The sequence below is a fragment of the Ahaetulla prasina genome, chromosome 7, assembly GCF_028640845.1.
Source record: "Ahaetulla prasina isolate Xishuangbanna chromosome 7, ASM2864084v1, whole genome shotgun sequence".
Classification (NCBI taxonomy): domain Eukaryota; kingdom Metazoa; phylum Chordata; class Lepidosauria; order Squamata; family Colubridae; genus Ahaetulla; species Ahaetulla prasina.
The window spans coordinates 66290007-66305328 of NC_080545.1; the positions used below are offsets into that span (position 1 = coordinate 66290007).

Below are 15322 nucleotides of genomic sequence, written 5' to 3' on the forward strand. Positions count from 1 at the left end.
CCGAATAAGGCTTCATCCTTAACAAAGGAACAAATTGAACAGATTGTAGTTCCTCAGGGATATCACGAAGTAATGTTGGAGTTAGCTCAAGAAACTCCATGGTCTGGATATATTGGTAGGCGTAAGACCACTTACAGTATTTTGGATATATTCTATTGGCCAGGGATCTGTGGAGAGATGGCCCAGTACTGTAGATCTTGCCCGGTGTGTCAGTTGGTAAAACCAAAAGGGGAACACAATGAAGTTCCTATGGAAATAGTACCTTTAATTCTTATTGCCTTTTCTAAAATAACTGTAGGTGTTGTAGGCCCTTTGCCATGATCTAGTAAAGGCAACGAGTATATCCTAGTTGTCTGTGACTATGCCACTTGGTATCCCAAAGCAGTTCCATTAAGGAATGTGACCACCAAGAGAATAGCAGAGAAGCTGGACGAAATCTTCAATAGACTAGGCATACCAAAGGAGATCCTTACAGATCAAAGAACCAATTTCCAAACAGCACTACTGAAATATTTATACACGGATCTAGGAATAAAAGAGATGTGTACCAGTCCTTATGACAGTCTTATGGAAAGGGTGAAGCAGACCCTAAAATCTGTTCTCAAAAAATAAGCAGACCAAGACCCAAAACATTGGGATATATAGATGCTTTTTCTATCTGAAATTCCTCAGACATTTACAGGATTTAGCCCTTTTGAGTTACAGTATAGGAGTCAACTTTTGGGGTTCTAGACATCATTAAGGAAAATTGGTGCAAAAACCTAGAAGGCTTTAAAAACCTAATTGCATATATCTTATTCTAGAGCAGTGATGGTGAACCTTTTGGCACCGAGTGCCCAAACTGGAATACATGTGCATGTGCATGCGTGCGCGTGCCAGAACACCGGAAATCCAAAGACCAGCTGGCCAGTGTGCACATGCCTGTTTTTTGGCCATGGGGAGGGGCATTTTTAGGCCATGTATTGGGCCGTTTTCAGGCCATTTTTTGAAAACTCCCCCAAAACACCTTGAAAATGGCCCAAAAAACAGCCCAAAAAATGGCCTGTTTTTTGGCCGTTTTTCAGGCCATTTTTCAGTGCTCTGGCACCCACAAAGACCAGCTGGCCAGTGTGCACATGCCTGTTTTTTGGCCATGGGGAGGGGCATTTTTAGGCCATGTATTGGGCCGTTTTCAGGCCATTTTTTGAAAACTCCCCCAAAACACCTTGAAAATGGCCCAAAAAACAGCCCAAAAAATGGCCTGTTTTTTGGCCGTTTTTCAGGCCATTTTTCAGTGCTCTGGCACCCACAAAGACCAGCTGGCCAGCATGCATGTGCACACCGAAAACCAGAAGAGCAGCTGACAACGGCACATGTGCCCACAGAGAGGGCTCTATGTGCCACCTCTGGCAGGCGTGCCATAGGTTCGCCATCACGGTTCTAGAGGAATAACTTAAAATCCCTAGGTCACATTGCTAAGGAATATTTAGAAACCAGAAAAAGACAGAAAAGGCATCATGATAGAGATTTAAAGGTGAAGCAACTTAACCTAGCAGATCAAGTCCAGTTACTGTTGTCTAGTAAAGAAAGCAAACTACAGGCTAAGTGGCAGGGCCGTTTCATAATGAAGAGGTGAACTGAACCAATAAATTATGAAACTGAATTGGGAGACAAGAAAAGGAAGTGCCAACCTAGTAAGGAAATAGCACAATAGAATTAAATCTTGGATGGTTTTGCTGGTACTAGAGGAAAGGCATCCAGAATCAACCTTGGGATGCAATACTTCAACTATTCTATGGAAAAACACTTATCAATTCAGACCTAGGGGATAGTCAAAACAAAGAGATAAAAAAATATTACGGGACTGGAAACATATGTTTACCAAACAATTGAGTGTAATATCTTACTTAGTTGAACACAAAATAGAAAAGGGCAAAACCTGATCAATTAGATCTCCCTATAGAATTCTTGAGCAGTTGAAAGATGTGTTAACAAAATGAAGTAGAAAAGATGCTCCAGATAGATATAATAGAACCATCTCTAAGTGATTGGTATTCTCCAGTTGTATTGGTCTCAAAGCCAAATGGGGATTATGGTTTTGTGCAGACTTCAGGCAAATAAGCAAAGTTTGATGGGTACCCAATGCCTAGACTGGATGAAGGAGAGATAAAATCTGAACAGAGAAAGGTGACAACAAAGATGTTTGCTCTTTTCTGGTTTTGGGGGAATGTTATCAAAGGTTTATCCCTCTAACAGACCTAACGAGAAAAACAACCTTCAAAAGTATAGTGGTCTAAGGAATGCCTGGAGACATTTTTGAAAATAAAAGATACATTATGTAGGAAGCCAGTATTAAAAGGGCCAGATTTTTCCCAACCATTTGTTGTATAGATAGATGCATCTAATGTAGGCTTAGGTGCCGTGCTTATTCAAAATCATGAAGGGATGAACCATCCTGTGATCTATTTGTCAAAGAAATTCCTTCCAAGCGAACAAAACCATTAACCAGAGGATGCCTGTACAGGAAAAATAAGGAACATAACAATTCTAAATAAAATAATTACTGTTAACCTAATTAAATTAATCTTACAGCTTGCATAGCATCTTAGAGTGTAGAACTTGACAATTCTTTGCTGAAAGGGATGGAGATTATCTAGATTTTTGATCCTTTGTTTTCCTTCTTTTCTTTTTTCGAACTATTCTTACTGTCTTATAGAAAGCAGAGGACAAGTAAAAGCCATTCTCTTTGAATGGACTAAGTGTTCTCATGGGTCCAGCGAGAAAAGTATTTAACTGTTGAGAATCAGTCTTCCTGATGATTTGATGAGTGAATAATAAAAAGGCGGTATCTGGTTTCATCCAGTTGTGCCATTGATTAAAAACGATTGCATTAAAGAAGCCTTTGGGACAAACAAAATGAATTCTGTCTATTCAGGTCTTTCAGCAGGGAATGAACTAAGCAGATGCTGTAGGGGGCATTATTTATCACAAATATATTTTTCACTTGCACATGGCTTTCGAAGACCTATTTTAGTTGATTGATGAGTTCCATTTAATACTGAAAAGGGTTTTTTTAAATTTCAAATGGCATAGATAACAGTCCATTCTTAAAACTGATTTCTTAATTGATAAGGTCTTGTGAATGTAAGAAGAAATTATTGTATTTGTCTTATCTTAAACTAAGGATTAGAGTAAAATATTTTCAACAGAAACATGTTACCTGTCAATCACCGAATCTCTAAACTTTCCATTGCTTCTCCTTGGGATGATGGAAACAATATATGCTGAATAGTAGAAGAAATTGAAATGAATGGTAAAATCAAAAAAGATCAATATTTCTATTAGACAATTGCTGGATAAGATAATTAAAACTCTGGGGAAATTTAGAAGTAACTATACACACATTTAATTTATATTAAACACACATGACATGGTAGCAGAAGTGTTACTTTGCAATCAACTAATTAATCAATCAATGATAGAAACAAGTAAATAAAAAAGTACTTTTCTGCATGCCAAACCTCTTTAAACTTAATTTGAGAGGCAGAAAGGTTAGTCTGCCTTAACTAATTGCTACGTATTTGATCAGCCTTGCATTGCTGAAAGAAAAATCAACACTGCTTGGAATAGTATGGCATAGAAACATTATAAATAAATCTCTGAATTATGTCACAATTACAGGAAAAATTTGAATTGATTTATAAGACAACTTTTGTATGCTGTAATTTTTTATGACCAGTTTTAAGAACTCCTTCACCTTCTCTTTCACCTTGAATTTGATCATTCCAGCTTACTAACAATTGTGTGTGATCAATACTGAACAATAGAGTAAAATCTGCTACAATGAGTCCATACAAAATTCTTTAAATTCTGATCTAAATTGCAAAATAAATGTAAAACTCAGTGAATAATGCTAAACTGGCAGACTGATCAAATGTATAATTCTGCATCCGCTGTAAGATTCTTATTTCCCTTATTTATTTTTCTAATCAGATGCTTTTCATCAGATAATACGAGAGGAAGGAATCTTGGCTTTGTGGAATGGTACTTTCCCCTCACTGCTGTTAGTATTTAACCCTGCCATTCAATTCATGTTTTATGAAGGGCTTAAGAGGAAAATTTTAAAAAGACAACTGCAGGTGAGATTCCAAGGCTTACAAGAAAGATGATGTTTAACTTTGATCTCAGAAATTGTTCCATTCAACTATATTGTTACCATTTTGGTTTAAGGTTATGATGGATTTGAAGGTTCTTAATTTTGTTTTTGCATCTAGATACTAATTTTTTTTCATATTGTTTTAGCTGTCTTCACTGGACGCCTTTGCTATTGGAGCAATAGCCAAAGCAATTGCCACTACCCTCACTTACCCTATGCAGACAGTACAGTCAATTTTACGGGTATGTACGAGTAATGCCAAATCACTTTCATTCACACCCTAACTTGTAAACCCTTGTTCCATTTAATAGGTCTTAATTTGTTATTTTATTTATTTATTTATTTTGTCACAACAGTATATATAAGCATAAGCATGAAAATAACTATATAATATATAAGCATATATATAAGCATAAGTATGTAATAACTATATTAATTGGATATAACGAAAGGAAACAATAGGACAGGAATGGTAGGCATGTTTGTGCTCTTATGCACGTCCCTTACAGACCTCTTAGGAATAGGGTGAGGACAGTAGTAGACAGTTTTTGGTTAAAGCTTTGGGGATTTTGAGAAGAGACCAAAGAGTCAGGTAGTGTGTTCCAAGTATTAATAACTGTTACAGAAGTCATATTTTCTGCAATCAAGATTGAAGCAGTTAATATTAAGTTTAAATCTATTGTTTGCTCTTGTATTGTTGTGATTGAAGCTGAAGTAGTCTTTAACAGGAAGGACATTGCAATAGATGATTCTATGAGTTAAATACAGGTCCTGTTGAAGGCGGCGGAGTTCTAAGGTTTCTAAACCCAAGATTTCAAGTCTGGTGGCGTAACGTATTTTGTTGTATTCAGAGGTGGCGTATCCCACTCCTCCACTGACGGCCGGGTCAGGGAAATCCGAATCAGGTGTGCCTCTGCAGCTCTGCCAAAGTCCTAGCAAAGTCCTCAGGGCAGGCAGGAGACCAGAAACTGACTTCAGCAAGATATGTTTAGACTTTGCCTGACTCAGAGAATGCCAGAAAGCAGATCCTTTATATAGGCCATGTGGTATGGCTCCATGACTCAGCACTTATCCAGGCCTGCCCCTCCCTTCCTTCTGTTGCCTCCACCTATCAAGTCTTCTGACGCGAGGGTCACTCCAGTCGGCAGCTGTTGGTAATAGACCTCCCTCAGGCTCACATGCTGTGGAGGAGGGGGAGGGGTCTAGTTGCTCCGTTTGCCTGGGCATGGAGCCAGAGCTGGGGGCTGGAGGTATTTCTTCCTCTTCAGCCTGTCTGGGCATGGAGCCAGGGCTGGGGCCGGGAAGCATACTAGAACATTCCTCCGTGTTCGGAAGCAGATAAGAAGACCCCGGCTGAGGTGAGATTGGACGAGACACAACAAGAGGAATGGAGAACTCTTCTTGTAAAATATTTCTGGACACATTCAATTGTATTGATGTCTGAAATGTGGTATGGGTTCCAGATAGGCGAGCTGTATTCAAGAATTGGTCTAGCAAATGTTTTATAAAATCTGGTTAGTAGTGTAGTTTTTCTGGAGAAGAAGCTACGTAAGATTAGGTTTACAACTCTTAAAGCCTTTTTTGCAATGTAGTTGCAGTGGGCTTTGGCACTTAGATCATTGGATATGAAAACTCCAAGGTCTTTAACAGGGTGGGGGTCATCTGTAAGGTAATGCCCATCGAGTTTGTATTTAGTGTTTAGATTCTTTTTTCTAATGTGTAAGACAGAGCATTTGGTGGTTGAGATTTGGAGTTGCCAAGTTTTTGACCATTCTGACACAAAGTCAGGGTCTTTTTGAAGGGTAGCTGTATTGTTGGTAGTGTTAAATAGTTTGACATCGTCAGCGAAAAGAACATAATTACTTTTAATATGGTCACAGAGATCATTAATATATAATATGAAGAGTGTTGTCCAAGAACACTGCCTTGGGGAACGCCGCTATTGACAGGAACAGGATTTGATAGAGCACTGCCTATTTTGACCACTTGTTGTCTGTTTGACAGGAACACTGTTACCCAATTGTGGAGGGGTCCGGAGATGCTGTAGGATTTTAATTTTAGGAGAAGTTTGTCATGTACCACTGAGTCAAAAAGCTTTACAGAAGTTTATGTAAATTGCATCTATTGTTTTGCCTTGATCAAGATTTGTAGTCCATATGTTTTTGCAGTGAAGAAGTTGTAAGTTACATGATAATTTTTTTCTGAAACCAAATTGTTTAATGTATTGGTTGATGATAGATTCCATAACTTTACAGATGACGCAGCATAGAGAGATTGGTCTGTAATTTTCAACTAAGCTGGAGTCTCCTTTTTTGAAGACAGGGATGATCATGGCTAGTGACCAAAGTTTGGGAAAGAAACTGGTTGTGAAGGCTTTTCCAAAGATTATGCTTAGGGGTTCTGCTATATTAGTGGAAAGCTTTTTTAAGAAGTATGCACATAGTCCATCAAGTCCTATAGATAGGGATGGTTTCAGTTTGCGAAAAGCTTTTTCAACATTTTCTTCAGTGAAATCTATATGTGTTAGGTCGTTGTTAGTGCAGTTGGGAAATGTTGGGTATGAGGCATTACTGTTAACAAAGACTGAGCCGAAGACTGTGTTACAAGAGGTTTGCTTTAACTGTTTCATCATTATTTTCTTTGCCGTTAGATTCTTTTAATGGTGGGATGGATCTCGAGTCATTAAGTTTGTTGTTCACAAAATTATAAAAAGCACGATTGGAATTTATGTTGAATAAATAGAATAAATAAATTGCATAGAAGTCTATGCAATCTACATAGACTTCTGCAAAGCTTTTGATTCAGTAGTACATGATAAACTACTCCTCAAACTAAAATCCTATGGCATTCTGGGACCTCTTCACAATTGGATAAATGCCTTCCTGTCAAACAGACAACAAGTAGTCAAAATTGGCAACGCTATATCAAATCCTGTTCCTGTCAAAAGTGGCGTTCCCCAAGGTAGCGTTCTTGGACCAACACTCTTCATACTATACATAAATGATCTCTGTGACCTAATCTCAAGTTATTGTGTTCTCTTTGCTGACGATGTCAAACTATTTAATACCACTAATAATACTTCTACCCTTCAAGAAGACCTCGACTTAATTTCCGATTGGTCTAAAACTTGGCAACTCCAAATCTCAACCAGCAAATGCTCAGTCTTACATATTGGAAAAAAGAAGCCTAACATCAAGTACAAACTTGATGGACATTACCTAACTGACGACCCCCACCCTGTCAAAGATCTTGGAGTTCTCATATCAAATGACCTTAATGCCAAAGCCCACTGCAACTACATAGCTAAAAAGGCCCTAAGAGTTGTAAACCTAATTTTACGCAGCTTCTTTTCTAAAAACTTTACACTACTAACTAGAGAATACAAAACATTTGCCAGACCTATTCTTGAATACAGCTCATCCGTCTGGAACCCATACCACATCTCTGACATAAATACAATAGAACGAGTCCAGAAATATTTTACTAGAAGAGTTCTTCACTCCTTAGAAAACAACAAAATACTTTATACCAAGAGACTTGAAATCCTGGGATTAGAAAACTTACAACTCCGTCGACTTCAACATGACCTGTGTTTAACACACAAAATCATCTATTGCAATATCCTTCCTATAAAAGACTACTTCAGCTTCAATCGCAATATTACAAGAGCAAAAAATAGATTCAAGCTAAATGTCAACCGCTTCAAACTTGATTGTAGAAAATATGACTTCTGTAACAGAGTTGTTAATGCTTGGAACTCATTACCTGATTCCATAGTCTCTACTCAAAATCCCAAAATCTTCAACCAAAAACTGTCTACTATTGACCTCACCCCATTCCTAAGAGGACTATAAGGGGCGTGCATAAGAGCACAAAAGTGCCTACCGTTCCTGTCCTATTGTTCCCTTCATTATATCAAATTAATATAGTTGATGCATAAAAAATTGTGCGCAGAAGGTCTTCTTCTTGCTTGGTGTGGTAATTTAACTGAGGCTAAAAAGCTCTTCTGATGAGCCCCGCTGTGGCTCGACACATGATGCTACAGGGATCCGGATCATGAGAGCAGCCCTTAATCAAAGATTCAAAGGGATGACATGTCAAGGATTTGTTTGAGGGCTGCAGGGATCTGCGTTTGGCAAACATGAGAAAGGAATCAGCGCACTGGCAACTGGGATAGAGGAAGATGAGGGCTGAGCATTAGGAAGATCTGCTTTAGTTCTGGGATTTAGCAAATGACATGGCAGCTGAGGCTGTCAGATGAGGAGGGAGAGAGCAGCTGGGTGTCCAATCAATGGAGCAGTTCAGTCATGGGGCGGGGCATGAGCAGTGCGGGATGTTTAAAAGGGGCTGAGAGGCAGAAGCTCTCAGCGCTGATTTTATACAGAGATACCTTGACTTTTACTGAGACCCGGTTTGTAGCAGACCCAATAAAAGAAGTCACTATCGGAAAGAAAACCAACTGTGGCTGAGCAAGCCGAGATCTTCAAAACTGTTTCTCAGACTTTCACAATTAGAATGTTGTGAATTAATACTAGCATATGGCTTCCATAATGGATGCTGCTTTTCCAAAAGTACATTAGCATACTAGGCTGCATTTATGACTGTTAGGCAGGATTTCTCCTATTATGTAATAGTCAGTTAAGCCTGGTAGCTTCATACTCTCTTTTTAAATCCTTTCTATTAACACCACAGCTCAAGTTATATGTCAAAATTTAAAATAATTATACTTATTTCTCATTTGGAAGACTGAAGAAAAAGAGTAGAAGAGTGGCTGACAACACTCTTCCAAGATAGCCAACAGCTAAACATTGAGGAAGTTTTTCTACAATAAGAAACAGTAAACTAATTTCATTTTCCATTTCTAAAAAAATTGAGATTCTTGAATGGGACTTTAAAACAGAACTAGAACTTATTTGAGCTTTCTTGTTTTTCTTAGAAACAAGTTAATTGACTGGTCTTCTACATCATCCTTTCCTTTTCATTCTTCAGCCCATTCCACTAGCTCCCCAGCTTCATCTAATAAAAATAAGCCCATCTGAACACTGGGAGAAGATCCTGTCATAGAATGGCTCAGTTGAATTCATGGCAAAACAGTGTTTGGTCACAGCAAAGACTGACATTTTAATGTTCAAGCAATTCGCCTTCATTAAAAATAATCTGGATCTGTGCAAAAGTGACTTTGAAGTTTTGCACAAAAACATATAGAAAGACACTCCACCTTTATTGAAATGCATGTCCCAGCAGACAAGTTAGTTAAACAATAAACCTTGGGACTGAGTAATAATAAATCATAAGCCAATAAAGGTGTCAGTGTGCTGACTCTGGTGTGCAAGCAGTTAAAGAAATTACCTCATCAAAGGTATTCTTGCAATTAAATCAGGTTGCTCTTTGTTGCACAGCCTTAATTCTAGTCAGTGGGTCCAAAAGAGCAATTGTAACTTCTCTGGGATAGCTTCTTCGTTGCCAAATAGATTTGTATTTATTTGAGTGGCTCCCACGTTTGCCTTGCAGTAAGTGAATCTTACTGACTTTTAAGCAATTTATTATACCTCGCATGTCACTTAAAAGGAAACAATTTATTGCTACCTTTTGTATTGTTCCAATCAAAGGGTACATGTTGGAGGGGCAACCCCTTTGTTCAGCTCTGCTACTTGTGATCTACATAGTATATTAATTAATAACCTGTTGTTAATAGCAGTATCTCCTCTCCCCATTTGTTGGTTAAGCAGGCAGATATGCAGAATGAGGCAAAGTTTGATACAGAAGAAGCTGTACTTATCAACACTTATGGAGATTTACCCATGGTCAAGCAAGATGATACTTTACAAAGGTTGGATAGCCTTAAAAGAGAACTCTGCTATCAACCTGACTAACAAAAATCAATAGCAAATTCTAGCTTTTAGGACTCTCTTTGGAAAACCTCTGTCCCTTAGGGTTTGAAAATGCCATATACTGTATTTTTCGAAGTATAAAATGCACCTTTCCCCCCAAAAAAAGAGAGTGAAAATCTGGGTGCGTCTTATACTCCGAATATAGCCCCATTCAGGATGTTTCAGAGGCTGAAAAAAGCTTCACAAATGAAGCTTCAGAAAAGAAGCTCCCAAACAGAGCTTCAGAGGCTTTTTTTCTGACGCTGTTTTGGAGGCTTTCAGAGGCAGGAAAAAAAGTTTTTTCTGAAACAGAGTTTCAGAAGTTTCAGAGGCAGAAAAAAAAGCAAAAAAAAGCAAGACACAGAGTTCACAACCAAGGAACCTGTTGCTAAAATTCACCTCTGGGAACAGCTGACTGAGGGTATTCCAAGAACCCGATCCACCTGCCAATGAGCTTTTTTCTTTTATTTTCCTCCTCAAAAACTAAGGTGCATCTTATAGTCAGGTGCGTCTTATATGCCAAAAAATATGGTATCTATCCCATTTTAAAGAACTACTCTGGTAGACAGCACATTTTCTATCTGTCACTGCTCTTATTTAAATGGGACCCTGACATATATTTCCAGGTTGCACAAATTTTGGTGATTGCTACTTCTATTTGTGTTAAAGTCATGATACAGAATTTAATGTAATTTAATGCATTGTATGTCTTTTTAAAAACAGTTTTAATAATAGTTATAGGTTTAGATGTTTCATTATTGTACTCTCTGGCCCAGAGGCCATAATAATTTTAATTTGCTTATGTTTAAGTTATGTACAGGATTATAAAAGCTTGATCACAATACTTTCTATTAACAATCCATAATTTTGCATACTTCTGTAAGCAGAAATTAAAAGGGAAAATGTTCATTTATTCATTTTGTCTCCTTTTCAGTTTGGACATCACCGACTGAACCCTGAAAACAGGAGATTAGGTAGTCTTAAAAATGTCCTCTACCTTCTACAGCAAAGAATAAAGTAAGTTTTGCATTTTTAATTGACTTCTACTTAACTCAATTTAATGTCTTACTACTTTACTGTAAATTGGGCACTTTGTAAATGGATAGTTACATAGAAATATATTTATTATACACATACACACACATACACAACAACAAAATATTAAAATTTAATAATAGAATAAAAGCCCTGGAATTATCCTGTGATAAAAGCTGTCATATTGTTTTAAAATTAGAAGGGAAAAAAGAGGTAATCTAGTTCAATGTATTGCTTAGTGCACAATCCACTATAGCATGTCTAGAGATGACCATGCAGTCTCTGACTGAAGATCTCTGGAGTAGTTGTCACTATATTATATGGAAGCCTGTTCTACTGATTGATAGCTCACATAGTTCCTCTTCTGCATATCACAGATATCAAGATTTCAATCAGTTTTCTGCTAGGTGCCAATCACCTTCAGTTCTTCAACCAATTTCTCCCTTTTGTTGGGTATTAAATCCAGGATAGCAGACCCACTATTTTCCACATTCTTATAAATGAAGTTGTCAGCAAGAGAGTAAAAGAATTTATTGAATCTCTGATTCTTGGCAGAATTGAATTTCCAGCAGATGTCAGGATAAGGGAAATCCGTTATGTCTGTTGCATGCCTGTTTGAAAGACTGGTTTTCTGATACATAAAGGCCTCATTCATATCTTGCCTTCTCAAGTGATTGCCACAATTCCCATTTTTCCTTCTCACTGTTTATTCTTAACCAAATACTTTCTGCAGGATTTCCATGCTCCAGTTCATAAATTTCTGTGCAAATATATATTTTATTTATATACAGTGCACCATCCCCATGCTTTTCATTGGGCCTGTTGTTTTAGAAGAAACTATCTGATGATCATGGACAAGTTTCTACCAAGTTTCATTGATGTTTGTTTTACTGAATCTCTAGGTCTCCCTGTTTATTAAAACATATCAGCTCAATTGATATGTAGGAATCAATTCTACATATGTAGAATTGATTCCTACATATCATGTAGGAAAAGAAGAATTTATAATATGTCTTGCCACCAGCCAGCAGAAGACATGATTAGGCCAGCTCTTTTTTTTTGTATTTTATTAATTATGATTAATTAAAAATTATTAATTTTTAGCTGCCTGAGTGCTCAATTTGACTAGAAAGATGGGTTATAAATCTGATAAAAATTATTATTACATTGTGTACTCCACACAATTCCTAATGATTCTGAGATAATTAATTAAAACCCATCAATGAGGACCCAGATTGTTGGGGGCAATAAGTTGACTTTGTATATAATATACAAATGGATGAAGACTGTTGCTTGACATAGTGTAAGCCGCCCTGAGTCTTCAGAGAAGGGCGGGATATAAATGCCAAAAATAAAAATAAAAATGGAAATGCCAGTCTCTTTCCCAAGACGTAGCTATATCTAGAAGCCCAGTGGAAGACAGAATCTGCAGTTCATTCTACTCAATTAGATAAAGCCAATGGGGCACTGGTCTTGTTGACATCTGCTCAAAGAGTGCATCATATCCTTAAATCCTTAGTCATTCTTAACAATTGCATTCAAAGAGTAGAAGAGAGCAGAATTGATGTATGTTTGCTATAGAAGGAAGAATTATCTACCATTTGTTTTTTTAATAAATATAATGCTTAATATGTTTTTTTATAGGCGCTTCGGATTAGTAGGACTCTATAAAGGACTAGAAGCAAAGCTGCTCCAGACAGTCCTCACTGCTGCACTCATGTTTCTTGTCTACGAAAAACTTACTGCTATTACTTTCACAGTCATGGGGTTAAAGCATCCATTAAAGAACTAAAATATTTGACTATATAGCATATAAAACTTAGAGAGAGAAAAATCAGAAAACCTGACAAATGATTGGGTGCCATAAACAATTTTATCCCAAGGCCAAGATTTTATTTTATTGTGCTTGAGTTTTCAATCAAAACTGTTGAATGTATCTATATTCCAGTATCTAGAAGGCATTGCCTTTATTCCGTTTTATGTAAAAATTGGGGCATTCTTTGATTTTTCATATATTTTAAAATACCCTTTAAGCACTAATACTCTATTTGCTGTCAGATGATATTTCAAATACTTGGTGTTATATGATCATCTTAATAATGAGTCCAGTAAAGATTTTATTAAAAAATGTCCTTAGAAGATATGTTTTAATTGGCTAAAATGTTTTAATTGTCTTGGAAGAACTGAGTTGTATTCTCTTATACCTTCCTGTACCTTATACCAACCTTATACCAACCTAGGAATTTTGAAGATTGGATCTGAAATTGTTTTAAGCATCAATTTTATTACCGTTTTAATGCTTAATTAAATATTGTGCCAGACTTCCCTAGTATGATAAAATCGGATAATATACATAAATAAATAAATATAGAATGTTAATCATGTCAGATTTCTGACGTTTAAGAAACTAAAATTATTCCATACATACTTTTCTCCTTCTATCATATGAACCATTTTAACATAAATTGTAGAATTGGGAATTATCTTTTTATACTAGTAGAAGCCTCATCTTTTAAAAAAAATGTAATTACTATGTGACATTGTTCAAACATTGTGATGATTTATTATATAAAAGTAGGTAACTATGAATCTTGGGTTTATATGTTACCTCTGATTTAATTATGGGGCAGTTGAAAACTTCAGTTTTTTAAATTGCATTTTTCCTTTTGTTCTAATCCAAGTCAACGTCAAAACATAGGCATAAAAATGGTTTATTATTTTCAGGAAATTATAGTTAAGATTTAACTATGCTACTTTAAACAGTATTTTAAGCAATATTTATTCCTGGTTAATAAACAAAATTAGTTACTACGTCCATGCTGAAAGAAGAGAATAAAGATGGAATGTGCAAGTTTATGATTCATTCTTATTGTGATAAACCATAGTATTGTACTATCTGTATATTAAATAAATACACATATGCCCTATCATTAAAACTGTAATTAAATTTTGAAAAAAGAACCAACCCACAGCAAATAATAAACATTCCATATTGTAACTATAATAAATAATCATAATAATATTTTAATAAGACTTAAATAAGTCTACATTAAATAAAAGACTTAAGAGTTATTCAAGAATATTTATTATTACTCCAAATTCATAATTGAGTAACAAAGAATAAACCTGTTTTGAAATTGATTAAGTTATTCTGTTTTTCAAAACAGAAACATTGTTTGGATTGTTTCTTATTTTTGTTTTGCCAAATATTAGGTCACAGTAACTCTTAATCTATTTCCAAACAACCAGTGGTGGGACAAGTAATTTAACAACCTGTTCTCTGCCCTAATGATTTCTTCCAACAACCAGTTTGCCAGACTGCTCAGAAAGTTAACAACCGGTTCTCCTGAAGTGGTGCGAACTGGCTGAATCTCGCCACTGCAAACAACCTTATGAATCACACAAGTTATTATTGACATGGTGGGAAGGCCAAGCAGCCTGGGTGGACCCTAAGAGGAATGCAGATGCAGTATAGGAACTAATAAACTTGAGAGGAGAAAAGCTAAGCATAATCCACAGTGGGATGAGGAAGGTGGGCTCTTAAAAGAAGTATAATCCATAGTGGGATAAAGAAGGCATGAGAGGAAAGTCATCCATCTACGTTTATCCATGTTTAAATCCATGTTTAAATAAATTTGGGTGGAGCTAATTAGAAGTCTTAGGTTGGAAGACACATTTACAGCTGCAACGTTAGTTAATACTCAGTCTAGCAGCATTTTTAGCTTCTGAGACACCTGAGATACTAGAACAACTGGGTAAATCTTTTGAAACTAAAAAAAAAATCCTCAGCTTTTATAGGCATTTGTTATCAATAAATCTGTTATGCAGAAGTTAAAAGATGAGTGGAATAAAAAATTAGAGCTTCCTGTATAGCTTAGACAATGAGAGACTGAAGTGACAATTGCTCTATGACTTCTATAAAATAATATTTAGAATGTAGAATAGAACAGAACAGAACAGAACAGAACAGAATTCTTTATTGGCCAAGTGTGATTGGACACACAAGGAATTTGTCTTGGTGCATACGCTCTCAGTGTACATAAAAGAAAAGATACATTCATCAAGAATCATAAGGTACAACACTTAATGATAGTCATAGGGAACAAATAAGCAATTAAATCATATTAGGAAACAGTCAATGTAAATCGTAAGAATACCAGCAACAAGGTTACGGTCATACAGTCATAAGTGGGAGGAGATGGGTGATAGGAATGATGAAAAGATTAATAGTAGTGCAGACTAGTAAAAAGTTTGACAGTGTTGAGGGAATTATTTGTTTAGC

The 15322-nt window shown here is 36.4% G+C and overlaps 1 protein-coding gene across 5 annotated transcripts in view; it reads left to right on the forward strand.

Annotated features, from left to right (window-relative positions):
* The window catches only part of SLC25A17 (solute carrier family 25 member 17), a 28307-nt gene extending 15124 nt beyond the window's left edge, over nt 1-13183 (forward strand). For all 5 annotated transcript variants that reach the window (XM_058191764.1, XM_058191767.1, XM_058191765.1 and 2 more), the window contains 4 exons: nt 3973-4118; nt 4282-4377; nt 10940-11022; nt 12685-13183. In XM_058191764.1, coding sequence (XP_058047747.1) covers nt 3973-4118; nt 4282-4377; nt 10940-11022; nt 12685-12832 — 473 coding nt within the window. In that variant the 3' untranslated portion in view covers nt 12833-13183. The remainder of the gene's footprint in view (nt 1-3972; nt 4119-4281; nt 4378-10939; nt 11023-12684) is intronic.
* Nucleotides 13184-15322: the final 2139 nt, after the last annotated feature.